General features: G+C 42.4%; 4 protein-coding genes and 1 long non-coding RNA gene across 7 annotated transcripts; 3 read left to right on the top strand and 2 right to left on the bottom strand.

Moving 5' to 3' along the window:
• The first annotated feature begins 1,137 nt into the window (after positions 1–1,137).
• Positions 1,138–4,926, top strand: LOC117555870. The gene is made up of 7 exons (XM_034230894.1): positions 1,138–1,176; positions 1,316–1,454; positions 1,572–1,685; positions 2,160–2,216; positions 2,333–2,467; positions 2,548–2,661; positions 3,547–4,926. Exons 2-7 carry the CDS (start codon positions 1,323–1,325, stop codon positions 3,595–3,597), a joined length of 603 nt encoding a protein of 200 aa, XP_034086785.1. The 5' UTR covers positions 1,138–1,176; positions 1,316–1,322; the 3' UTR covers positions 3,598–4,926.
• A 1,022-nt stretch (positions 4,927–5,948) lies between these two features.
• Positions 5,949–9,485, bottom strand: aldob (aldolase b, fructose-bisphosphate). The gene is made up of 9 exons (XM_034230893.1): positions 9,188–9,485; positions 8,293–8,405; positions 7,998–8,209; positions 7,833–7,887; positions 7,532–7,692; positions 7,353–7,436; positions 6,945–7,119; positions 6,645–6,844; positions 5,949–6,196 (listed from the first exon to the last, which is right to left on the bottom strand). The coding sequence occupies exons 2-9, from the start codon at positions 8,402–8,404 to the stop codon at positions 6,101–6,103; spliced, it is 1,095 nt and encodes a 364-aa protein (XP_034086784.1). The 5' UTR covers position 8,405; positions 9,188–9,485; the 3' UTR covers positions 5,949–6,100.
• Positions 9,486–10,214: 729 nt separating this feature from the next.
• LOC117555886 lies at positions 10,215–12,183 on the bottom strand. The gene is made up of 3 exons (XR_004570469.1): positions 12,006–12,183; positions 11,530–11,686; positions 10,215–10,449 (listed from the first exon to the last, which is right to left on the bottom strand). It is a non-coding gene; the product is annotated as an uncharacterized LOC117555886 (long non-coding RNA).
• On the top strand, positions 11,522–22,805 carry rnf20 (ring finger protein 20, E3 ubiquitin protein ligase). 2 transcript variants are annotated; one of them, XM_034230908.1, is made up of 22 exons: positions 11,522–11,766; positions 12,097–12,269; positions 12,388–12,456; positions 12,624–12,722; positions 12,836–12,983; positions 13,081–13,266; positions 13,424–13,539; positions 15,234–15,380; positions 15,499–15,573; positions 15,686–15,805; positions 17,158–17,337; positions 17,418–17,553; positions 17,673–17,794; positions 18,249–18,405; positions 18,551–18,854; positions 19,295–19,412; positions 19,509–19,658; positions 19,741–19,953; positions 20,316–20,441; positions 20,520–20,660; positions 20,909–21,013; positions 22,077–22,805. In XM_034230908.1, the coding sequence occupies exons 2-22, from the start codon at positions 12,105–12,107 to the stop codon at positions 22,251–22,253; spliced, it is 3,054 nt and encodes a 1,017-aa protein (XP_034086799.1). In that variant the 5' UTR covers positions 11,522–11,766; positions 12,097–12,104; the 3' UTR covers positions 22,254–22,805. The 2 variants fall into 2 exon arrangements, with proteins under 2 accessions (XP_034086799.1, XP_034086800.1); XM_034230909.1 differs by having other exon boundaries at positions 11,641–11,766; positions 12,075–12,269.
• A 186-nt stretch (positions 22,806–22,991) lies between these two features.
• On the top strand, positions 22,992–26,496 carry LOC117555885 (transmembrane protein 109-like). Of its 2 annotated transcripts, XM_034230910.1 has the most exons (4): positions 22,992–23,977; positions 24,302–24,361; positions 25,649–25,751; positions 26,025–26,496. In XM_034230910.1, the coding sequence occupies exons 1-4, from the start codon at positions 23,738–23,740 to the stop codon at positions 26,378–26,380; spliced, it is 759 nt and encodes a 252-aa protein (XP_034086801.1). In that variant the 5' UTR covers positions 22,992–23,737; the 3' UTR covers positions 26,381–26,496. The 2 variants fall into 2 exon arrangements, with proteins under 2 accessions (XP_034086801.1, XP_034086802.1); XM_034230911.1 differs by lacking the exon at positions 24,302–24,361 and having other exon boundaries at positions 22,998–23,977.
• The last annotated feature ends 199 nt before the right edge of the window (positions 26,497–26,695 follow it).

The raw sequence follows: 26,695 nt of genomic DNA, 5'->3' as shown, positions 1-26,695 counted from the left end.
CGTGCGCGATCTTGTGACGATTCTCTCTGACCAATCAGCAGTCGAGAGTGTTGACGTCACTAGTTCAGCCCTGGCCCTGGCCTGATAGAACCACGATTTTATGGGGCCGGAAAAAGAGGGAAAATGTACCCGCTAGCCGGTGCCACGCTATATGGAAAGGCCACCAAAAACTGGCCTGGCTGCTTGAGGACGATTAAGGACGCTTAAACGGGACTACCCGCTGCAGTGGAAATGCGCCATTAGACAGCTCTCTCACCAGGAAGTCATCCCGTATGAACGGCGGGATATTCGAAATCATAACCCTTGTAGCAGGGGTGGTTAGTGGAGACACGGATATGAAAGTTTCATTCACAACGATCCCGGTCTCCACCACCTTGTTCGCTTTCCCTTCCGTGTCCACAAATATCACCACCCCGCCGTTCATCCGAGCCGCAGATCTAATGCTGCCGTGCCCCACTAATGCCCCCACAGCCAGGCTGCACTCCTCCACCGAGCACGGTGTCATCGGAGACATTTTAAAACCATGTTTGCCGCTCAGCCGGGCATAGTCCATGCCGCAACTGCGTCACACACACCCAAACCACGAGAAAACACCAACAATCAAACGTTTAAACCATATAAACAATACACAAACATAAAACAATAAATATATTAGTAGAAAACGTGTGAAAAACCGACCGTTCCTCACACACTCACTCAGAGAGAGAGATGAGCGATCGAGAGATATGATGAGAGAGAGATAGAGATGATAAGAGAGAGCGAGAGGAATATGAGCAAAGAGTGTCGTAGAGAGAGAGAGAGAGAGAGTCTAGATATACTAGATGTCACCGCGATCTTCATGTCCCGCTTGAGATGAGACGCTATCGATGCGAGAGGAGAGAGAGAGAGGAGAGATGCAATAGAAGTTGTTGCTCAATAAGTGTCGCTGTACTGTAGCCTATGCCGCGAGTGCATGTCAGCTTCTTACGTTACATTTCATTGCAGTAAGTGATACCCCCCTGCCTTGGATGACTGATAGGAGCTCTGTACATTTCAAATAACGTGTGCAAGCTCCTCCCCTTAATAAAAAACAAGGAAAAGGTCTTCACATTTCCCCATTTCCATCGTTATCCACCACACAACCTTCTCTCCGTTTATCACGCCACACTGCTTCTCTGCAAGAACAGCTTAAACAAGGTGGGTCCCTTCATGTTTTGTAAAATATCCCTGCTTCTAGCATGAGCCTGAAAGTTCTATTTTTCTGCTTCTTTTAATCGGCTTAGCTGTAGAGTAAAATCTGTTTTGATTCTCTCTCTCCTCCCACAACCTAAAACAGTGTTGCAATGGAGGGAACTGAGTCAACAACAAGAGAGAGATCAACAGCAAAGGATGGGAACAAGGCAGCAGACCAAGAGGTGCTGATGTCCAGCAAACCGCTGCATCGCTTCGTCCAAAGAGAGCCCAGAGATGTTGGGGTAACAAATCACACAATCCAGAGCCACAGAAACTAATGTTACATGTTTACACAATGAGCAGCTGCAAACTCTTACTCTACTGTAGGCACTTGAATCCATCCTTCTCCTCCTCCCCAGATTGCCATTCTGATCTTTGGCTGTGCCGAGGTGATGATGGGATTTACGCTGTCCGGGGAGAGTGATGCGATTGCTTCTTTTGGAATCTACATTTCCTTCTGGCAGGGAACTCTGGTACATGACATGTGGCACACACATGCATTGTCTTCACAATTACCATGTACATTTTTTCAAATGTCTCCTTGGTTTCTAAAGTTAAAAGTTCACAATTTTTGGAAATATACTTATATATATCCTGCTTCTCATCCAACTCACGACAAAATAAGGAACAAGATCAAATACGCCTATTTCCCAGTTTTACTCAAGTTCAACCGTTATTAGCACTTGTGTCATATTGAAAATCATTTTTTTTAAAGATGTTAAGGGGGACAGGCAAATAGACAGAGGATATTATTGTTTTCTCCACTTAAGTCTTTATTGCATTTCTGAAGGAAATTAAAAAAGACATCCAAAATGTCACTCCAGTTCAGGAAAGTTTTCTACAGCTACAATGGTGATAAACATATAAACAAAGGTCATACAGTCATCTAAATGTTTCTTGGGGTGAATGTCAAAGTAAGAATTATTATTTGATTTGATTGTTCTCAGTTTCTTGTCTGTGGAAGCCTGTCTATCTACACTGAGTTACGTCCATCCAAGAAGATGGTAGGTATATTGTGATTTTATGATCTATAGTGGTTATAACTTTGTTTCGTCACTGTCAGTCTCTCCCTTTCTTTACTCAATAACTCATCCCATGTTGTTGAACCTCTCTCTTCCAGGTGACTGTGTGTTTGTCTATGTATGTGGTTTCCCTTCTTGGGATCATTGTCTCTTTTGGCTACAGGATACGTCTTTTCTTCTATTTAACGTACATTACGTTCTATCGGAGGGAGTCTTTAAGCCTGCAGAGATTGGTGAGTTACAGACATGTGATCGACACTACATGGACACTTATCCGCATTGTATGAATAACTTCCTCTTTCTTCTGCTTCAGCACCAGATGTGTGCGATTGAAGCCCTTTTGTTCACTTGCTCTCTGTTTGTGGCGGGTCTTCTCATTTTCTTGTGTGTCATCGCACGTTTGGCTCTCAAATCCACACGCACTCAGGTACAGAATTTGTCATCGTTTCTCCATCTGAAACATTCCTTTACCACTGAGTGTGTAGGGGTTCACAAAACGAACTTTTGAACAGCATTACATTTGCACATGAAAATGTTAATGAAAACTTCAAATAAAACATGAAAGGTAAAAAAGAATGAGAGAACTGGAGAAAGATATTCTGGACGATCTCTTTGGCAACGAAGCAATGTCTATTTGTTTCCCCTATATTCCTGTTGGCAATGACCCGCCCTCTTGTGTTGTTAATCTTAATAATAATAATAATGATAATAATAAATGTATTTTGTAAGCGCTTTTACAGGTGCTCAAAGTCGCTTTACAGAGATAGTGAAAAGAAAAGAACAACAAATAAATGTAACATGTAATGTAATAAATATAGTTAAAGTCAAATTAAAATCAAGCAATACAACAACCATCACACATTAAAAGAAAGCCAGATTGAAGAGGTGAGATTGTGTACGTTTTTTGAAGGTATGGTCAGTGCAGTCTCTGATGGGTTGTGGGAGTGAGTTCCAGATAGTAATCCCTCCCAAATTCATTCATATAACGTTAATGTCACTCAAAGAGTTGCTGACTGAATAAAAGTCCAGAATGTAATGTCTTTCTATTTAACCAGAAAAGCCTAATTGAAATGATGCAGCATTAACAAAGAGTAAAGCGACACCATGAGACAGATATCACTTCAGTATTAAACAATTAAACAGACATGCAATAAAATAATAGAATCATGATTGATATAATGTCCAGTACACAAATAAATGAGTCCTAAAGACCATCTAAATGGGACCTCAAATACAAACAATACATCTGATCAGTTATATTCACTGTTACCGCCTCCTTCCCTAACACATGCACCCTCCGTATCTTCAACAGATTATTGTCCGGCACATCCCGGCTCCACCGACCGACACGACTGCAACTTAATCTCATCCTTGTGAAGTATTATCGTTATAGTATTATCCATAACACTGGTTTTCCTGCAGCACACTAACTCCTGTACAGTATATCACATGTGAATGTTACACCCAGAGGCTCATCTTTAAGCCCCAGCTTCTTCTCTTAGCACAGTACAAGAGTGTGTATTGCATTATAACCACATTTATTTGCTTTTGTTAAAGCTTGTTTTGGAATCTAAAAGATTCCTGTCTTCTCATGTGAGAAAAATATTTGACATGCACTTATTAAAGGTGGGTTATGTAATTTATTTCAGAAACACTTTTTGTTATATTCCATGGAATGCTCTTAACATCCCGATAGCAATTAATACATTAAATGCTTTGACAATAAATACATTTAAAAAATCAATCTGTGGAAGGAAGCCGTAGCGCTGTAAAAAGCACGACCAATCATCTGAGCCGGCCCGGCTAAAATAACTGGATGGCCTACCTGCCTGTCAGCCTTCCATCTGTGCACAAACTTATCTCGTGCCCTCTATTATGGGCTCAGAACTATGGGCTCAGAACAGTCTCATAATACACACATCCATACTCATTGGTCATGTGCGCGTTCGTGTGTGTTGGAGGAGGGGCTCATAAGGAAGTCTGAAGGAAGAGGCAGATTTTTTCCGGTTGTGTACTTTCAAATTCTAGCGCACTCGAGCTGGTTTCTCCAAAATTACATACCCCACCTTTAAGGGATTAAAGTTACCACTATTATCTGAAGGAAAGCTTATATGTATTTACTGTACGGGTCATACAGTAGTAAACTAAAGCTAAGGCCATTACTTTGAATTAAAGCCTCGAGGCAAACAGGGCTGATACTGATCACTGATACATACACCAATATGTAAAGTATTGTAACAGTACTGTTATTGTAATTTATATAAATATAAAGAATTATATCAAAATACATCAACATATGTGATTATTATCTACATTACCTGAATTATTTTTAATGTGCAGAAAATGAGCATCGTTTTGAACTGCAGCTTTTGATAATCATTGTGAACCTCTTTATATATTTGATATACTGAGCTGCAAATATTTCTGCTTTGTGATTTAGTTGCAGCACAGCAGATCCACCTGGGATTGCCACTTTAGAGGAATTACAGTATGTTTTAATACATTTGGCTTTTTATATCCTCGGACACAAACATCCAGCATTATTTTTTTAAGCTTATGACTTCAATATAGTTCACCATTTTCATCTATACGACTTTGAAACATGTTGCCACTTTGGGCCTTTGAATGTGTGAAAAACAAATATTTTTGATTTAGGTTGAGCTTATATGTGCACTAAATGTAATGTATATTGTCTTTGATAAATAAACAATCAAATGAAATGATTCTCAGGTCGCTGATTATATTACACACATTTGTATCTATACACTAACAGTGACCATTCCACACAGACAGTGCACTATTGATTCATCATCATTGTTTATCATAGAAAGATAACAGTCTGTACCACTTTGAACACATTGTTAGATGGCAAGCAAATAATTAATCGGGGTCTTTGTTTTAGTTTTGAGTAGGCTACAAGTTAAAAGCCTAGCATTGAATTCTGATGTACACATACATTTAAGATAAGTTAGAAGTGAACTAAATCTGAAGGAATTTACAACATATTGAATACAAATAAACTATAATGTGATCCTTTCACCATTGCCTAAAAGATTAAGAGTTTAGGTACAAAAGATGATCAAATAAGTAATATTAATCCTTATGTTCCTATATTAGAAAATGTACAATTGAATACTTTTACTTACAGTTTAACATTTATATTTGTGTAACCAAACTGATCAGCATCAGCACATTTCACATGTGCTTATTAGCTTCTGATCCTGTGTTGATTTTGAGATTGGAGTAACACATTTAGATGACATAGGATTCTCTTAAAATGCTATCAGTATATTCCCATGAATGTAGTGTTTGCATATTGTGGCTGCCTCATTTAGTTTTTTCAGAGACATCCTCTTTAATTGTCATTAAGTTAACAAACAACTCCACACAGAATCAAGTGTGATTTGATTCTGGTGCTCACTCGTGTGGCCTGCATTTAAAAAATAAAAAACAGGAATCAACCTCAGGAATGGGTTTAGCGTAAGGTGGGGGTAAACTTGCATTAGCTGTATGGCCATGTGCCACAATTGAGTCATATTGCAATATATTATTCAGTTGTGTGTGAAACCCAGCACAATTATGCTAGGATCCAATAGCTTTTCACCCTCTGTTTAACATTGTTAAGAAAAACAAAAAGGCTCTCAGTTGAGTTATTGCTGACAATTAATAAAATGTGACCCTCTGAAATCCAAAGAACAGATGACATCACCAATATTTTGGTCACTTACATTTATTTTTCATGCATTTCATTGAGTAGAAAGGTATTTCAACATTATAATGGAGGTCTTCCCCTGGTGTTGGTAGGGAAGTCCAGCAGAGGCATTTCTCTGCGTCATATTTGGTCCATGTGCAATTACGTTCAGTTTTTAATAAATGTAGCTGGCTGAGAACAGAGACTTCATGGAGGCCTGGTCAGCTGAGCCGGAGGCCTTGTACTCTCCTTTGGAAGCCAGGCCGTTGATCTGAGGAGAACAACAGAGGGCAAAGTCAAATCTGAGTGTTAATGATCAGCCTGGCCCACATTAGTGCAAGACTGAATGGACAAGCTTTTAAGAATCAATCATTTACAGGTCAGTATAAAGTTTGGTAGTACAAGGTGAGAGTAATTTTAAAGCCAGTTTATTCACCGTCAACAATTTTAAATTGATAATAATAATAATAATAATAATCCTTATATTTATTATAGCGCTTTATCAATGACTCTCAAAGCGCTTTACAAATACACATTACACATACAGATCATACATACATGTAATGGTCATCTACTGTGGACAATACCCACAGGAGCAAATTCGGGTGAAGTGTCTTGCCCAAGGACACAACGGCCTGACATGACGGCCTGATAAGGAGGAAGTCATTTATTACTGTCTATTCAGTGGAAGTGATAGCTTCATGACCTCTGAGACTCACCTTGGCCCGGCTGCAGAAAGCTTCCTGTGCAGCGGCTTTGTTGGCAGTTTTGCCCTGCCAGGCTGCGAGAGCAGAGGCCTGGAGCGCACGGCCGTAAGAGAAGCTCAGCTTCCAGGGGCGGTTGAGGGGCACCTGGTTGATGGCGTTCAGGTTGAGGGAGGCCTCCTCCTCGCTCTGGCCTCCAGACAGGAAGCAGATACCTGGAAAGACCCATAGAGAGGCAAGCCACTGAGAAAATGTGTCTTCCACATTTTTCTCAAATAGGTTTGTTAAGGGTAAAGCTGGCTTAGTGACACTTACCAGGCACAGAAGCTGGAACAGTGCGCCTCAGAGCGGTCACTGTGGCCATGGCAACCTCCTGAGGGGTGAACTTCTTTGCACAGGACTGTCCAGCTGTGACCATGTTGGGCTTCAGCAGAGTGCCCTCCAGATACACATGGTGATCAGACAGAGCCTTGTACACAGCAGCCAGAACCTAAACATACAGAAGCAGATGTATAACTAATCATGAAAAACTCACTTTTTCAGTGTTGGGGCACACATATTTTAGTATCTGAATAAGATAAGTCAGTTTTTTGTGGGGTGCCATGCTCAGAAAATATGGGACTTAAGGGAAACTTATTCCGAATGGCTTGTCGACCATTCTGATATAGCTTCCCTTCCCTACAGCCTTTGTCTGACTGTCTTAAATGAAATGCAGCAACCAACCTTTTCAGTGACGTACTGGCAGCGCAGCAGGTCGTGGGTTCCGTCAGGCAGAATCTCTGGCTCCACAATAGGCACCAGGCCATTCTGATAGAAAATATTAATGTCAATTGAAACATGTAAAACTTTCCAATAATATTTATGAGCGAGTCTTTTCTATGGAGACTATGGCACACACACACCTGTTGGCAGATGCTGGCATATCTGGCAAGGACGTTGGCGTTCTCAGCGATGGCCACAGAGGTTGGGCAGCTGTCTGAGATCTTCAGCACACACCTCCACTTGGCAAAGTCACAGCCGTCTTTCTTATACTGGGCACAGCGCTCAGAGAGGCCGTCCAGACCTATCAAAAAATAACAAGACACAGAAATGATAGTATGGGGGTTGTGTTCATTCAATATGTTTGCTATAATACACAAAGAGATGTACAGATTTAGCAAAAGGCTTGCAATTTTGCACAACAGAAATACAATTAATGTTCACCTTGTGTGGTGGTCTCTCCATCTGTTCCATTAAGACCGGCTGTGCCTTTGTCAACCTGAAGCAGGAAAATCAGAAAACACATTAACTCACAAAAGGTCAACATGTAGAAGACCTAAAAATGTGTGTAATTCGGGACGGTTTAATGGCCACGTTTAGGCTCCTCACCTTGATGCCAACAACAATGCCCTTATCTTTGATGACCTGGGGGAAGAGCTTGCCGCTGTCTGATTTCTGGTAGAGCGTCTCATGGAAGAAGATGATCCCACCCACACAGTTGGAGATTGAGGGGTCAGTGGAGAAGAGAAGGTCGCGGAAGTAACGACGGTTCTCCTCGCTGTTCTCCACCTTAATTTTCTCAAGACGCTTTCCCATGGTTCCTTGAAAGAAGAACGACAATTATTTCAGTTGCACTTAGTAGTCACCCCCCTTCACTTATATCAACTATATATTTGAGGCCCACCTGTTGATTCATCTGCAGCCAGGATGCCCTTTCCTGGAGCTACGATCCTCTGAGCAATGTCAGAGAGCTCCTTCTTCTGCTCCGGAGAGAGGGACGGGAACTGATGAGTCATGCTAGAGTAGGGAAAAAAGTTATTTCATAGTTTATAAAAAAAACTCTTCAAGGCTTAACAATGAAAAAAGTACGTTATATGTTATCCTATCAACACACAATGAACCTTTGTTGCCTCTAACTTCCTGCCTCTCTTGCATCACCTCTGTAAATATTTGGCTTGACTGGTTGAACTTTGGCTCTCAGGCAGATAATTTCTAGCTTTAGATGTGTAGTTCTGCAGAAAAACCCACACTTAACAAAAAACAGCTTAATATGAAGGACACTAATTCATACCACGAGCATCATTAGCACACATATGGCACACCTGATGAGCAACTTCAGGTTGAACGCGGATATGTTTCTAACAAGCATTTGCACACAAACCAAAGATGCATTGCACTACCAACCTTGTTTGTTTGTAGCCTTTATTTAACCAGGTGAAGCCCCTTGAGATCAAAAGATCTCTTTTTCAAGGGTGACCTGCAGACCTCCGTCAAATAGAACACGTCGACATTCAATATGCAACCCTTTCAAAATAAAATACCCTCAAATCTAAAGTGCAAAAAGAAAGAGTAATGTTGTTCGATCATACAGACTTGACAGCTGATATTTCCGGTTGTGCAAAGTTGACATTTTTGAAATCGTGCAATTTATACCATAATTTCAACATTACTTTAAGAACTGCACATTTAAAAACACGAGGGCACGTGAAAACATGGACTTATCTAGCATAAGCCAGGCGAAATATGTCAGTTCAGAATCAGAAACCGAATGAGAATGCAAAAACCAAAACATGTCTTACTTTAGAGTTTGGTCAAACGGCGACGGCAACAGAAGTGGAACGTGAGCACGGCCTCCCTGCAGCAAGTTGACTGATGGAGAATGCCGGAAATGTGCACAAAGCTGTATTTATTGCATTTTCTGTTCCGGGGAGGAGGGGCCCGTGATGTAGAGGGGCGTGTGTCACCCCGGGGGTGCAATTGGCCCGGTCCGACAGACAGGGGCGGTGTTTACATGATACGACGACAACGCTGCTATGTGGACTTTATGCTTGTGTCAGAACCGTCTATGGTCAGTACCTGTTGCGGATTTTTTGAAAACACGAAGGGAACACGGTGTTTCGTCTGAAAAAAAAATCTAAATGTGCATGCACGCGCCACGCAGTCCTGGAACAGCCCCGCCTCCATGTTTTTCTTTGATTGATTTACACTCAGAGGAAAGAATGAAATGCAATTTGAGAGGCCCGTTGCAATGTTGCAATACAAGTTTCTTTGTTTCCATTGTCCTGTGTTGATAGCAAAAGTATGGCTGTTTGTCTCATTTGATTTGAGAAAATTCAATGGACAGTCATAGTTTTTCATTTTATATATGTTGATGTGTCATGTTCATTATTGATACATTCAAGAAGGAAAATCTAATATGTAAAATTGCTTCTCATTTAATCTCGTTTTTTAGTCCAAAGTCCCTTGGAATGGAACACATGCTGTATGTCTTTAGATACTTTAACAGTTGTTTTTATATATTTTAGATAGATTCAATCTTTTGTTTCTCCCTGCACATGCATGTCCATTTTTTTGTATATAGTTTGCTAGTTTTTATCCTGTTTTGATTTTTTTTAAAGATATTTTATCAGCCCTGTCTACATTTAGAACATTATCAAACGTGAAACTTTTGTCATAATATTTTTGCTTTCAGCTTTAATCTGTAATTACAGTAGTAGGTGACTATGTGTGTACATTTATTGGATACAAATATGGCAATAGTTAGAACAGAAATAACTGCTTTTTCATGCTGGCTTGTGTGTCTGCCTCATGCGTCACATTGCTTGTCAACACGTCATGCATAAACAGTCCTCATATCGATTATGAAAATGGCCAAAAACAGGTGTGTTTGAAATGCTCTCACTGGTCCATTAGTGACCTCAGCACAAACAGATATTTGAACCCATAGAATAGGGTATATATATTTGTAATTAATTACCTTTACACAACCTGGACTTTGCCTCACTGTGCAATGCACTCCTTAATAGTGCTGATCAAAGTTCAGTCTTTGTCCATGAGTATCCTTTTACATAAGGAGAAAAAAAGAGACAGGAAAGAGGAAAATGTTAATTTAAATAATTTACCAAAGGAATGTTGATGTTGTCTTGCTTGCAAAATCATTGTTTAAACCCAAGCATTTTAACATATAAGCATTACAATCAAACACTACAATCAAAGTGTCTCTTCTGTGAAGCCTGTGAATTTGGACGTTTTTGATATGTCTCAAAAGCCGCAGCTTCATTGTGTGTTGGTAATTTGAATGTGTATTTGGATCAAAATCATCCTGCAATATTTTAGTTATATTGTGGCCCTTGATTTGAGATTGTTTTGACCATGATTCAAATAGTTGTTTAAGTTGCCTATTTTAAATTCCTTTAAACACACTTGAAATGAGTCAAAATAAAGCAGCTCCCAAAGATTCAGTGGATTTTGCATCTCATCTAAAAGTTAAGGGAACAGCAAACTTAAGTGCCCTTTACCCAGTTCACAAGGCTATTGATTTTAGGGACAGTAAGTATAAGACAATGAATTCCTGCCCTTAAGTAGTTCAAATACACAAACAGTCAAAGATAAGGAGGGCCCTCCCTGTGTTGAATAAATACCTTATACGTTTATAACAGAGACAAGGAACTCAGATCTTGTACTTAAGAAAAAGTAGAACTACCTCAGAATAGGAATACTCTCAAGTAAAAGTCCTGAATTCAAAATGTTACTCAAAAAGCAGAAACGTATTAGCATCAAAATATACTTAAAGTACCAAAAATAAAAGTAGGCTACTTATGCAGATCGGCCCATTTCAGAATCATATATATTTTAGCTTATGAATGTTACTCAAGTCCTAAAGTCCTTTTTCAGTGTTGATTATATTTTATATAACATATTATTATTCCAAATCTGCAAAGTAACTTAATATGAAATAATTGTAGTGGAGTAAAAGTACACTTTGTACCTCTGAATTGTGGTGGAAGTACTAAGTAGCATGACATTTAAATACTCAATTAAAGTACAAGTCTCTCAAAATTGTAGTTGAGAAAATGTACTTTGTTACATCATTACACCACTGGACTATTATAGTTATTCCTGTGTGGAAATGTTTTCTTACTGTTTCTTATTGTTTCATCAAATCGACACCCACTCGCTGAACAGTAAGTTTAGTGCCTAGTATCGTGACTGAAGTGAGAGCAGTGCCCCTCCCGGACGGCAGCGGGCGCCATGTCAGGTGCAGCTCGCCCCACCAACAGCGTCCACACTTCCGTTTACTAAAGACAGGGAGCCGCAACATCAACAGCCACAGACAACCATATCAGTTAATAACATAAAACTCGTATCATTACAAGCGGTAAGACTTAGATTTGGTTATGTATATTGTCAGTAATACAACGTTAATGCACTTATGGTTGGGGTCAGCTTCTCTGAGCACCAGCAGCATCTAAAGCTGGAGTTAGCACACAGCTAACGTTAGCCTGACGCTACACTGACTGATTAAATCATCCTGGTCAGGTTTTAAAACGATTTGTGAATATGGTTTCAGAGTAAAAATCCTAGTAGTTATTTTTGTATCACTTTATTGTCATCTACCTGCAGGTGCACGTAGCTTTCATCAGCATAACCTTCTGAATCTAACAGTCCTTCACTTTGTTTTATCAATGTTTTTATCTGTCTGATTCAGGAGTGAGTATGTCGGGGCAGAAGCGTCCTTCGGACCCCTGCGGCCCCTCGTCCTCCGGGGCGCCGCCGGAGAAGCGGAGGGAGAGGGAGGGAGAGGACGGAGCCCCCGGTGTCAGTACCGGGGGGAGCACCGCGGTGGAGACGGTCATCAAACTGGGAGGGGTGTCCAACTCAGTGAGCCCCCTTTTGTTAATATCCACTACTGCTAATATATGTGTTCACATCTCTAGTGGCTCTCTATTTGTTTACCTACTTGTCTTTTCACACTAAAGTTTGAATTATTTATTTCCAGGAAGAACAAGACATCAGGGCTCTCCAGACAAAGAACCGAAAGTTGGGAGAATCTCTTGATCAAAGACAGGTAAATTACCAATATCTTTGTACACCTTCAAATGCACACACACACACACACACACACACACACACACACACACACACACACACACACACACACACACACACACACACAGAGGAAGCTGTACTCTCATGTTTGTAGAGAGGGTCACCCCTTTGCTTGTTGCTTTGCAGGTCATTGAGGATGAATTGCGAGAGCGAATTGAGAGACTGGAGACCCGCCAGGCCACTGATGATGCCAGTCTGCTGATCCTCAACAGATACTGGAACCAGGTAAACAAGTTCAGAGACTAAAGAGGAAAAACCCAGAATACATGTCCAGGATTAACACTCTCCTCCAGAATTAAGATCAAAAAGTCTGAATGGGATCCCCTTTTCTCCTTCAGTTTGATGAAAACGTTCAACTGACCATCAGACGTTATGACCAAGCGAGCAGCGAGCCTGAGAAATCTCAGACTGGTGAGGGACGGAGCCTGAAGCCGGATACTCCAGAACCTGATGGCGACTCCAACCAGGAGCGGGCCAAGGACAGAGGTAAAGAAAAGATCATGACTTTAAAAGCAATATGTTGGTTTTGATGAACAAACCAGATATTAAAGCCAACACTGTCTTTCCTGCTGTTGTCACTCAGGCAACCAGGGAGAGCCAAACAACTCTTTCCTGGCCACGTTGGCGAGCAGCAGCAGTGAGGAGATGGAGGCTGAGCTCCAGGAGAGGGTGGAGAAAAGCCAGAAGCAGGCCAGCCACGTGGTGGAGATTTATGAGTGTCTGAAGAGGACCGTGGACCAACTGAAGACAGAGCTGGACTCTGGAGCTGGTGAGATGAAAGGAGACATAGGTTTGGGTATAGGAAAAAGTGATGATATTGCAAATGTGAAAGGCTAAGGATGAAGTATGATTGGAAGAAATTCATTAAGTTAGGTTATGTATTTATTTAACATTTAAAATGTATATATTGTTGCTTTTCTTTCCAGACAGCAGTCTGTGGCAGGCAGCTTCCAAACAGAATACACTCCTGACCAATGAAAACAAGCGGCTGCAACAGCTGACAGAGGACTTTAAGCAGAAGCACAGTCACATGACCAGTCAGGTACAAATGGTTTAATTCTGTTTATTAACATAAAGAAAATGATTTTAATATTATACTTATATTGTATGCACTTCCATATTCACAATCGCAGTAAATGTGTTTGAAGTATAATTCTTAACAATCGCTTGGACTCGATAGTAAAGTTGTTTGCCACCAAAACGCATTATATTCGTAAGAGAATTAAGGCACTTTGAGTCTTTGAATAATAAATCACACTCAATCATAAAGCATCAATCATGGAGAGTAGATTCAGTAACTTATTATAATATTGTCACCCACTGTGTTTAGTAAATTATCAAATACTTATTTGGTTTCCTGTTAATAATAATCCTTTAGTAACATCTGCTTAGTTGCACAGTACCAGTGTTTCCGCCAGACCAGGGCTGAGAGGGCGTCCACCCCAAGATTTTGACTTGAGCCGTCCTTTATAGATACTGTCTTTTTACGTTAGTGAGCCGGATCATTTGGCTCGGCTCTCTTATGGCGCGTTTCCACTGCAGGCCTCGCTCGGTTTGGTTAGGCCTTATTAGGCCCGGCTCATGTTAATGCTGCGTTTCCATTACAGTTTAGGAACTGGGGCAGTTACTATAGTAATGCAGTGTAGGCGGAGCCGTGACGTCATCTTCAATGAGAGCCCCAGAAAAACAACACAGCCGTTAGCTCTTAGCACTCAGAGCTCACAGCTCCTCATATCTGTTCAGAAACTAGACAAAAGTTAAACAAGTACAAACCACAGACTGCCTGTGTCATGGCGAATACAGTCGCTGGTTTATTTATGTCTGTATAGGCCGTTGTTGTGAGTGTGGACGGTCGGAGCATATATAACGTTAGCTTAGTCAAGCTACATTCAGAAAACACGCATTTTAAAAGGGTTTTTCGCCTGCCGTCTGTCTGCAGACTTGTCAAAGCATTAATTCATGGTTTTTACTAACCGGTATCAGTATGTTGTTACTTCGGCATCATTTTGAAACGTGTATTACAATTAAATCACGGTCAAATATGTTCATCTTGTTGTAGTTGTAGCCCCCTTGCCAGCGATTCTCTCTCTAGTTTAGCATACTCAGCCCGACTCAGCCTGGTTGTTTCTGGCCCTAGAACCACGATTTAGTCGGGCCAGAAAAAAGGTGAAAAAGTAGCCCCGGCCAAAACTAGGCCAAGTGGAAACGCAAACAAAAACGGGCCCCGCACGGCTCGGCACGCTTAAAGCGAGCTGCAGTGGAAACGCGCCATTAAAGCGCCGGCTGTTTCGGCTCCCAAACGGCTCTTCATGTTACCACAGTTTACCACGGAGCCTCAGTTTCGCCGCTGCGTGGCCCTGGTGCTCGCAGCTCACGCGCGTGCTCCACTAGCACCGCTCATCCCGTCCAAATCGAGCACGTTCTGTGTTGTCCTGTAGCAGGCACCGCCGATGTCGGGGAAACGATCTTCAATACTCCGAAAAGAATCCCCCCAGACTCCTTTGCCCTTCCAACAGAGGGATGTCCTTGTGCTTTTTCCTTTTCGTTATTTCAAGCGATAAAAACTCTCGATCTTCTCTCGAATTATTAATATTTTTGGACGCCCTCGTCTCGAGTTCAGGGCGTCCCGAGCTGAATAAGGGCGTCAAATGACAGCAAGACGGCCCCCTGGCGGAAACGCTGCACAGTACTATCTTATGTTTCTAATGGATGGCATGTGTCTGTGTTCCTGTCCAGACTCGTCCTCTGGGTCGTGCGGCTAACAAAGCGGACCAGCGTGTCAGCGAGCTGCAGGTCCTGATCGAGGAGCTGCAGTGGGACATGGAGAAGATCCGCCGCCGCGAGAACAGACTGAACGCTCACCTGACTGAGATACTGGAGAGGGTGAGGATGTGATCTCTCTCTCGCTGCATGTGTGTCTGAGGAAGTTGTCCTTGACACCATCGTGCAAGTCTTTATATTATACTAAATTCTTTATAACACTTCCTGTAATGCGTCCCAGGTGAACAGCAAAGGCTATAAGGTGTGTGGGGAGGCCAGCAGCGTTTGTGGGACCATCACTATTAACAAGAGAAAGGTATGAATTGTATATTTTGATGAGAGAAGTGTGAAGACCTTTATCCTGTACTTTTTCTTTCCATGCCTTGCTGTTCATACTTGCTGACATGTCCCCCATCTCTCCTGTGAAGTTTGAAGAAATGAACAGTGATATGGAGGAGAACACGGAGCTGGCAGACAACCGCTTCGTCGAGCTTCAGAAGCTCCAGCAGGACCTGCAGAGTGTGCACCAGGAGAACAACAACATGAAGGTACACGAATGTTTCACAACTTTCTTCTGGCTTTCATTTGAAAAAGGACACATTGATTGATAATTGTATTCCAGGAAATGTGGTTGCACGTAGGCCTGTCACGATCATTCATTTTGTTGGACGATAAATGTTCAAATTATTGCGATAAACGATAATATTGTCGGCACCGTTGTAAGACCATTTTAGACCACTGACATAATGATAATATATAATAATAATACTTCAAGTACATCCTTTCAAACAGAACTTTGTATTGAACTTTCAACTTTGCAAATGAAATGTGAAATAATATTCAAATATATAAATTATATATAATAAATAAAATAAATACATTTAATTATAACAAATTAATTAAAATCACACACAACCAAAACAATCAATTAAATAGACTCAGGCTGGAAAACAGAACTCTCTCTCTCTCATATATATAAATAAATATGAGCACACATTGTCTCACAAGCAAAAAAAACCTCCTTAAAACAACAGTCAAGTGTACAGTCCACTGTCTATACAAAGACCCAGATGCCTCAACAGGCCATATCCAAATCTGTATTTCAAAGATTTCGAGCAAGGAACACCAACATGTTTGCATTGTTGGGCAAATGCATCTTTGATTGCAAACTGTAGGGAAGGTGGGGGCTCTCCATCTCCAGCTGCCGTGTTTGCTCCCAGCTGGGAAAACGGAATGGGGTGGTTGTGTTTCAGGTGCAGTTTGAGGTTGGTCGTAGGCTCTCGTATTGCTACATTTATTGCTACCTTTTTTAAACAAATGCGACACACCGCCCGGCTCATTCAAGTCCGTAGGTTCGCCTCGTTGATTTGGCTTAAATCCAAAATATTCCCACACCGGAGATGGAGTTTCCATTTAAAATCCATTTAACTTCAAATTCCCCTCGAGTAAGTCCACACGTTGTCTCCTGCTTGTCTCTATATTGTTCATTTGGCTGCTGCACGCGGAGTGTCCTGACCTGGCTGTGTGTGAGCCCCGCCCCTCACAGCGCACCGGGCTGGCAGCCACAGCGCTCCTGGCTAAAATGCTGGTCACATCCTTATGTACACAAACACGCATGTAAACGGCAATTTATCGAGCTCAGAAAAGTTATGGAGTCCATTTTTATTTATCGTACGATAAGTTAATTTATTGATTATTGCGACAGGCCTAGTTGCACATGTTAAATGTACTGCTATGTTGAAAAGAGAAGGGGACATGGGTCAAAAATAATCATTGGAAGAAACTGCCTCAATTTAAAGGCTTACCCTTAAATCTCGCTGGTAACTTTTATACTGCAAACAAAAGCTGCCTACTTTACTGTTTTTAACACGTTTTCTTTTGCTGTCTCTTTCTCTCTCAGGCGGAGCTGCTGATCCGAGCAGAGGGCGTGGTCAAAGAGACTGCTGAGTATCGCTGCTTACAGTCACAGTTTTCTGTGCTCTACAACGAGTCTCTGATCCTGAAGTCTCAGTTAGATGAGACACGTGCTCGTCTCAACACCACCAGGACGGCGAGGCTCCGACAGCTGGAGCACATGGAGGTCAGTGGGTGCATCTGAACCTGAGTGCCTATCTATGTTGCTGTTCGTCCTTTTCTCACTCTCATCCGCTCTGTACGCAGAATGACGAGGTGGCTCTGCAGAGGAAGGTTCGTACGGAGGTGTTTCAGCTGGAGGACACACTGGCTCAAGTCAGGAAGGAGTACGAGATGTTGCGCATTGAATTTGAACAGACGCTTGCTGCCAACGAGCAAGCAGGTAACCAACAGGTTCCATCTTAAATAGTGAATGAAGTGCACAAATTAGCTCCTTGCTGAAAGAAATGAAATAATCTGTATTCTCTTTTGTTCCCCTAACTACCTGCCTCCTTCTCTCAGGTCCCATCAACAGGGAGATGCGTCACCTGATCAGCACGTTGCAAACACACAACCAGCAGATGAAGGTAGAGGTGGTGAAATACAAGATCAGACTGAGAGAGACGCAAGCTGAGCTCAACCAGGTAGGTCAACTAGAGAAACTTGTACAATCACCAGCCACAGAAATGAGATGGAGAGAGATAGAGAAAACTGTATTCAGACATTTGTGCTCCTAAAGTGAAACTAAACTATAACAAAGCTTGTTTTGCAGAAAAGAAGGTTTCCATGTTGACACCTTACTATTTTTATATGGACTCCTGAATCATTGTCTATCTGGTTGTTGTTGTTGTTGTTTTAATGTCTCGTGGTCAATCACTTCTCACATGTAAAGGGCTGTGTTTTGGTAACCTTCAAATGAGGTGGTTAGTGCAACACTGTGTGCTCATGGTGTCATCATAGTCCACACAAGGGTCCATGACCTTTTGGAAAAGGCTCCAAATCACAGTATTCATTAAAGTTATCGGTCAGTTTGATAACACATTTGATGGGTATAGTATAAGAAAGCGCATCATGCACATGAATCTGTTACTTCTTTAGGTCCGCGCCTCAAAGGGAAATGCCATCCTCCAGTCCCAGTCCAGCACAGAGATGGACGTGAAGGATGAGACCACCTCTCCTTCGACACCAGCCGTCTCCGGGGAGCCTGTGGTCAAATCAGAGGCTGACAACGGCTCCTCCACGCCCAGCAGCACTGGTAGCTATCACCGAGTGGATCAACTTTGATGTAACAAATAGATTAGATGGCTTTTTGTATCCTGGTTTCCCGCTGTTCTCACAGCGGATATTAAGTACATCAGGACTGTCCTCATTGACAAGTCTTTACTTTCTTCTCTCTATAGGAGCCTCTGTGAAAACTGAGCCTGGAGCAGAACCTGAAGCAACAGTAAAAGAGGAGGAGAAAGATGAGAAGAAAGAAAAGGAGGAAAAGAGAGAAAAGGACATTATAAAGAAAGAGGAGAAAGACAGAGAGCGTGAGAAAGAGAAGGAAAAGGAGAGAGAGAGGCCGACTCGCAGCAGTGTGATGAAGGAGGAGAGGACCGGCTGCAGCAGCCAGCCGGAGGAGTCGGCCGGGGAGCGCCCCTCCATCGGGGGGTCCAAGAGGAAAGAGATGGAGCAGCTGAAGATCATAAGAGCCGAACTCAAGTAAGTGGCCTCCTGGGAAGTTTTCATTATATATATCTCTGTTAGGATTCTCTCTATAAACATCAGGAACATACTGTAAACCAATATGAACTCAGGCTGTAAGACATTTAAAGTTTCTTTCAATCTTCTCCAGTCAAATAATAATAATAACATGAAAATAAAACAATTGTTTGTTAAATCATGCTAGTTTTTTAATCTATCAATTAGATCAAAAGAACTGTGTGGCCTAGTGGTTAATATGACGAGGTTGTTAGTGTGTCAGAGAGTATTGAATCATGCTGCATCATTACATATTCGTCATAGATTTTTACAAACAATTCTTTAATTACATAGAAGTACGTAAACAAAAAATGCTAAATTATGCGATCGCATAATCGCATTTTCCTGGAGGGTCTACATAGGGCTACCAAGGCTGAAATACTTTTCCCTTTGCTGTGCAGGAAAGCCCAGGAGTCCCAGCGGGAGATGAAGCTGCTGCTGGACATGTACCGCTCAGCGCCAAAGGAGCAGAGGGACAAGGTCCAGCTCATGGCTGCAGAGAAGAAGTCCAAGTCAGAGGTGATTATTCTTTAAAAAGTCAAACATGATTTTTGCTGCTGAAGTCACTTTTAAATCTGTTTTGTGGCACCCCAATAATAACAATGCTGTTTCCAGGGAGAGGAGCTGCGGCAGAGGCTGAGGGAGCTTGAGGAGAGGGAGAGGAGGGAGGGCAAAAAGATGGCGGACGAAGAAGCTCTGAGGAAGATCCGCTCTGTGGAGGAGCAGATCGACATCCTCAACAAGAAGCTCTCCATAGCAAAACAGGTGTGTCATCTGGTCGTTGTGTTCGAATGCACTAACAATAACCCCTCTGTCTCTCTAACTCTCTTTCTGCCTCCCTCTGCAGGAGGAGGACGCCCTGCTGAGCGAGATGGACGTAACGGGGCAGGCCTTCGAGGACATGCAGGAACAGAACATCCGTCTGATGCAGCAGCTCAGGGAAAAAGACGATGCCAACTTCAAGCTGATGAGCGAGCGGATCAAGTCCAACCAGATCCACAAGCTGCTGAAAGAGGAGAAGGAGGAGCTGGCAGACCAACTGCTGACTTTAAAAACGCAGGTGAGCCTCCAGTCAACACCAGGTGCAATCTGTCAAGGGTTTGTACACACCAACACAAACACACAGTTCAACTGCAGTGATAACAACCTGGAGTCACTTCATCCTTTCTTTGCATGCCGTAGGGATTAGATATATTTAATTTGAGTGCTCAATTTTCTTTTCAATAGCGTGTCGGAGAATAAAGAAAGAAAGCTTGAATAAAAAGTCTAATGTGCATTCAATTGACATCCTGATGCTGCTTTTTGTTTGTGTGCTTTCACTCGTTTACCATCTTTTCCCTTAAAATGTCAAATCTGTGTTTTCGAATTTAAAAAAACCTTTGTTTACCATCCACATTTGTTGGGTTTGTTCCCATTTGTCAGGTGGATGCCCAGCTGCAGGTGGTGAGGAAGCTTGAGGAAAAGGAGCGCCTCCTGCAGGGCACCATCAGCACTGCTGAGAGAGAGCTGGCCCTTCGAACACAAGCGTTAGACATGAACAAACGCAAGGTAACACATTCAGATATGCACAGTTATGAACAGAAACATTGACGTTGAGGCAGAATAACACCTTCTCCCATCCTCCAGGCTCAGGAGTCTGCGGTGCTGTCGGAGGAGGTGCGAACCCAGCTGGAGCAAGTTCAGCAGAGGCTCAAACTGGTCAGAGAGGAGGTCATAGAGAACAGCATCTCCAGGGAGAAAGAGTCCTTTAACGCCAGACGAGCACAGGTAACATCCGCAAATAAACACGCACAAAATCAAGTCAGAACGTTTCATAAAGTGGGTGGAATTATAAAGGCAAGACGTGGTCTATACATGGTGTTTAACAGATGGGATAAGGTTTCAAAACGTTCTTTGTTTCCATAACCGTGATACACATGTGGCACAGTGCGGTTAACACAGCAAGAAGAAAGTATTCTGTTGACTTACAGATCACCCTTTCATATCTTAAACTACATAAATGTAATGTGTTTCAGGAGGACATCTCCAAACTAAGGGGAAAGATTGAGAAGGCCAAGAAACCCGCAGAGAAAATCAGCAACGGAGACGACATCCTTAATGAAGAAATCAGTGACTATAAGGTAGGTTTCTGTGATGCAAAGAAACTAAAAGACGTTCTGTTCATAGGTCTGCTTCTGGAAGTCAGAGTTACTGTAACATGATGTTGGTCAGGGTTTAAGGCACACCCACATCAGCTAAGCATGCCAATTGCAGACAGTAACCTCATGTTGTGCATTAACACACTAGAGTGGTATCAGTCTTATGTAACGGCAAGAAAAACTAAATGGGACTTTCATTGCTCTCTTCATTTTCTAACTAGGCAGTAACTGAATGGGTTATCCTTATTACTGTAGTTTCCCCCAAATGAGACCAGCTGTCAGTGTGATCACACTATTTCGACAGAAACACACATGCACTGTGCAAATACTTAACATCAGACATTATAAATGACTCACTTGTACAAATAGTAGCTAGTGTCCATTTAGATCTGGTAGCACAGACAGACATCTAAATGGATCATCCCAGATTTCTCCAGATTTGATCATGAACTGTAAAGGTGTTTGTTGTCATCATGAAGGGGAAATACTCTGAGGCAAGTCTATATGTGCTCTCTGTTCTGTACATGGTCTTGCAATCAGTATAGGCATGGGAGGATAGGATTATGGCAACAACAAAAAAAGTACAATTCAAGATATTATTCCGATTGTCATCAAAACTCTTGAAAAAAGACATACTGGAATTGCTGGAAACCTTTTTTGATGTTGCACAGACAGGAAATCTGTTCCCCTCGCATCAGCCTTCATATCATGTGGTTTGTCCTGCTTAAGGGCAGTTGAAGATTTTTGAGTCCACTTATCACAAAACCTCTCAGCTCAGCACTAAAATGGCTTCTTTACATTACATTTCATTTAGCTGACGCTTTTATCCAAAGCGACTTACAATGACCGATTACAGGGACATTCTCCCTGGAGTAACTATGGGCTAAGCGCCTTACTCAAGGGCACACTAGTGGTGGTGTTCCAGGCGGGATTTGAACTCACAACCTTCTGATCTTCAGCCCACCTCACTTATCCATTAGACCTCCACTTCTCAGTTTATTGTTCAAACGGTTCCCTCCCCCCTCTCTCTGCCTCTCTCCCCCAGGCGCGCCTAACGTGTCCTTGCTGCAACTCCCGGGTGAAGGATGCAGTCCTGACAAAGTGCTTCCACGTCTTCTGCTTCGAGTGCGTAAAGACGCGCTACGACACACGCCAGAGGAAGTGCCCCAAGTGCAACGCCGCCTTCGGAGCGAACGACTTCCACCGCATATACATCGGCTAAAGCTGCGTTTCCCAGTGCACACTCGAAGGAAGAGGAAAAAGGTCAACAAGAAAAATTGGTGGTGCAAACAGTGCCAGGAGCGAGACTCATCACTGCCTCCTCTGAACACGTGCCTCCCCCCCGCTGCTGTGTGTGTGCAGGAAAGCATCAGTGTGACTTCTTCCGATGATTCCAGCGTCAGAGGGCCGCCGTGATGCTCTGAAATGAACGCTTTAATATTTCTTTTGTTCTTAATAATGACTGAATTCAGCTTCTCCCATCCACAACTGTACTGCTTTAACGATTCCAGAAACTGGGGCAGAAAGAATCTAGAGGAATAAGACACTGCGAGTTTGCATTTTTGTGGAGTGTGTGCGTGAGTGAGAACAGCCAATTACACAAACCAGTATACAAAGAAAAAGATTAGTAAAAGTGTAGTGGATGTTTGTTTTAATGTTGGTATGTGTGTCATTCATCATTTCTTATTACGTTTATTTTTTTATTATTTGAAAATCTCTCTTGATGCTGTGTAATTGCTGTTCTATTAGTTATTAAAGTGACATCTTAACTGTCTGGATTCTGTTTCCAAATCACCATTTTCTGCATCTCACATGGTTAATAAACCCAGAGAATAATCATAACATTTGACCTAGAGTATTAAACGACAACCCCCAGTGTGCAAATCTCACTTTCCTCCACCCCTCCTCCTCCTGAATATTCAGACGTGTTTGCATACAGGAATCTGTCGTTAGAAACGCTGGAAGGAAGGGAGCGCCATGCAGGGACAGCGACAAGGGAGGTTTCTTTCATAGATTGTGGCACATAATCCATCAGGGCAGACCATTTGATGCAAGCTCAGAGACAAAGGAGCACCAAACCTGACTCGCGTGGAGCTCAGAGCTGAAATAAGAAGCTTTAGAGACTCGTGGTCAGCTCAACGTCACCGCGTTTTAGCGTTTTCTCATACGCGCAAAGCTACAACAGAAAAACTTACGAGGGGCATTTCTGAACTATATCTATTTTTTGAATGACTTTTAGCTGCATTTGCACTCCCGATCAGATATCTGGATCGGTGCTGTTTCTTAAGTCTTTGACAGTTTCTTACCAAATATAGCCACTGTTAATGCTGGAGTGTCCTTGACGGAGCTGAGCGGTCCTAAATTGGGTATTTGCAGCACTTCCAAAGTTTATAATTAAATCCTGGAAACATTTTGGAGTCCTAACGGTGTGTATATTTTTTTTTACAACATATTTTGTCTAATTAGCCAATTGGATGATTCGTTGTTGTGCTTTTTATAAGGTGACGCATATTTCCTGCCTATTGTGAACTGCAGCGTGTTGGTTTAAAACTCGCTCTGTAGCCGATGCTCCCAAAAAGGAGCCATTTTTAAGTCTTTGAACTACAGTCACAAGAGCTGCTTAACCGGCTCTGGGCTAAAGCTTTTGAACCCGGGCACACACATTTTGGCACCTTTTTTGTTTCTTTTGTTCTCAAATCCCTCACGATGACTTTTGGTGCGTCTGGCTCTGGGCGCGGTGGATGTTCCTCGGCTCGGTTGTTCCTCCTCTCCACCACCTATGTGTTGGTGCTGGCGCTGGCAGGAGCCGGAGCCGAACAGGGCCAGCCGGGCGGGGGGAGCCCTCCGCCGGTCACCCTCGGCACTCTGATCTCGGGAAGCTGCCTGGAGGTCCAGCGGTACGCGGAGTCAGTGGTGGGGAGCGGCGTGATCCGGTCAGCTGCCGAGGTACAGACAATAAGTGCCCCAATGGTTGCTATCACTACTGTTTATCTCACCAGGAAGTGGCTTCACTCATCTTTTTCCTTACATTTTAATATCCTGGGTGTTTTTGGTCTAACTTAACTGTTTGCTCTAATTTTCCTTTCATCTCTCCGTCCATTTTCCTCCCCCTTCACACATTCCTCTCTCCATCATGCCCTTCAACTTGTTAATCTCTCCCCTGATCCCCCTCATCTTTATGCCCTCGTTTGACATCTTATACCCATGCATTCCCCTCACCCCACGACACACTCTTCTGCTTCCACTCGGCTCTGGCTCCCTTTTCCCCAGAGTGCAGTGGTGTTTCTTGAGTCATTGCTTGGCCAGGAACACATCTATACAGGGGCCATGGTAAGAAACCTCCCCAGCTAGTGCCCTGACATGGTTCTTAAAACAGAGTCCTCTCCTGTGGATCTGTTTTGCTCATGTCACGTTATAGTTAGTGCAAAGAGTAGGAGCTATAGTGGCGCTGTGGCTTTGTGTGTGTTTATGTACAGTGGTGTTTGCATGAAAGGGCCACAAAATAGTCCTATTTGTTGTGTGTGTTTGCATGCTGATAAGAAGGCTTGTTTAACATGACTGGTAGCTGCAAAATAAAGGGTGTGTATGATCCCTTGATAACAAATAGCTTTCTAATGAATGAGTCCTGAATTTGGTTTTATATGGTACTCTTTCCATGGCAAAAACCCCATTTTTAAATGGAAAAATAATGTGATACTGTGATCAAATTGAATCCATATGGCAAAAGTTAGATAAAGATTGCATGCCACACTGACAGCGCCCAATAATGTTACAGAGCAACATTTCATCAAGGTATATGTCATCCACTACTGTACAGTGAATAAGTCCTTTGTATCATTTTTGGCTTCTGCTGGTTTTGAATCCACTTGTAAACACTTTTGATAAATGTTTAAGCTCTACACTCGATAATCAGCTTTTGAACATGTATATGAAATTGCAACAAATATATAACAATTAAGTACAACAATGGCTGTTTGCAAGTCTATTAAAAGACACTGCAATGTTGCATTAGTGTTGTAAAACTCACTCAAACATCTAATTGGTTGGCAATTTGATCCTAATTTGAGCTGTAAATGATTAATATATTTTCAGGTTGAATACACACTGACACGAAGTGGCAGATGCTTGACAGTGCCCTTGTATGAGCCAGTGTGTAGCGCAACAGGTGTACTGTAGATAAGATACTTGTTCCACTTACAGGGCTTGACCTTGCCTGATGAAGTGTGTGTGTGTATGGTTTCTGATTTGGGGGGTGGTGAGCAGAGACTCTACAGGAATAGAGAGGGTCACTGTCCAGCTGTCACTTGCATGCACAGCTGTTTGCCCAAGTCAACAATACAACACTTCTTCTATCTTAAGGTGCAGCTCAGCCACACTTTTAGTCATAGTCACATATATAAAGTCACATACGAGTACTCTATTAATTTAATCATCAAGTTGGTATAAACATGCTGTGAATATCAGTCAGAATGTACTGTATCTGCCTGTGCATTTGAGCAATGACAATATATAGGTAGGTTGTTCTCTGCATGATTATAGATATGTTTAGAATGCTGCTTTTCTTCATTGCTATCTTGTTTAATAACATATGTCTCCACCCTCTCTGCACCACCACAGTTTTTGCAAATGGTGATCCGTTTCCTCGCTGAAGGAGCTGCCAGCGGCCTGAACGTCATCGCTGTTTACGTCGCAGAGATCCTCCGGGTCACAGGATTTGATGGTGGGTACCGGGATGTCCCGTGTTTATGTGTGTGTAACTGAGCAACTTCAGGCTTTGCAGCAAGCTCCACTTTTTCTTCATTGTTTATGTTTATTGCTGCAAATGGTCTGCTATAAGAGAGGAGGGAAAGTGCCTAGTGAAAATATGCAGACGTGCCTCTCCCTCAGGCAATTTGTATGCCACTCCTTTTTCTTTTAAGTGTGAATGTTTACCACTGTTGCTTCCTGACTAGTATTTTCAAGCCTTATTCCTGATGAACATCTCTCTCCACAGTTGCTCTTACTTTGCCCCGCTTCACTCCGGAGGGCGTGGCGGCCATCGCCCAGTGGGGTCTGGTGGCCCTCATTGGCTACTGGGTGCTGACCATCGTTCTCCGTGTGCTCATTTGCTTGGTGAAGCGGGTGTTCTGGGTAGTGAAAACCGTCTTGGCGCTCTGGCTTTTCGGACTAATCGTGACGGAGAAGAACGCCACTGCAGACACTACAGCGGTCCGAGTGGGGGGCCTGGTGCTGGGATGTGTGCTGTTGACTCTGCTCACTTCCTGCTCTGAAAAGACTTGTACAGTGGAGCAGAGGCTGAGCACCCTCGAGAGCCGGGTGAAGAGTGTTGAGAAGAAGAAAGGGGAATAGAGATGGACAAAAGTGGTGGGAATGTCTTTTAAGAAAACAATATCATTGATGTTTTCTATATGTTTGTTAAACTTTTATGGGAAATAAAGTAATCTGTGGGATTTTTAAACGAGAAATTCACTCTTTGTTTGCACTGAGAGAAAGCCAAAATAATGACACCACAGATTATTTGTACTATAATAAAGAACTGTAATCACTGACACACAAAAGTAGTAAAAGGGCTACAATAGCAAGACCATTTTGTAGATCTACGAATAACAATGAAGGCAACATTTTACATAATTCTCAATTAAATAAGACAGTCATCAGTATGCC

Source organism: Gymnodraco acuticeps, unplaced genomic scaffold, assembly GCF_902827175.1.
Source record: "Gymnodraco acuticeps unplaced genomic scaffold, fGymAcu1.1, whole genome shotgun sequence".
Lineage (NCBI taxonomy): Eukaryota > Metazoa > Chordata > Actinopteri > Perciformes > Bathydraconidae > Gymnodraco > Gymnodraco acuticeps.
The sequence above is the reverse complement of the archived record's forward strand: the minus strand, read 5'-3'. Positions and strand labels throughout refer to the sequence as shown.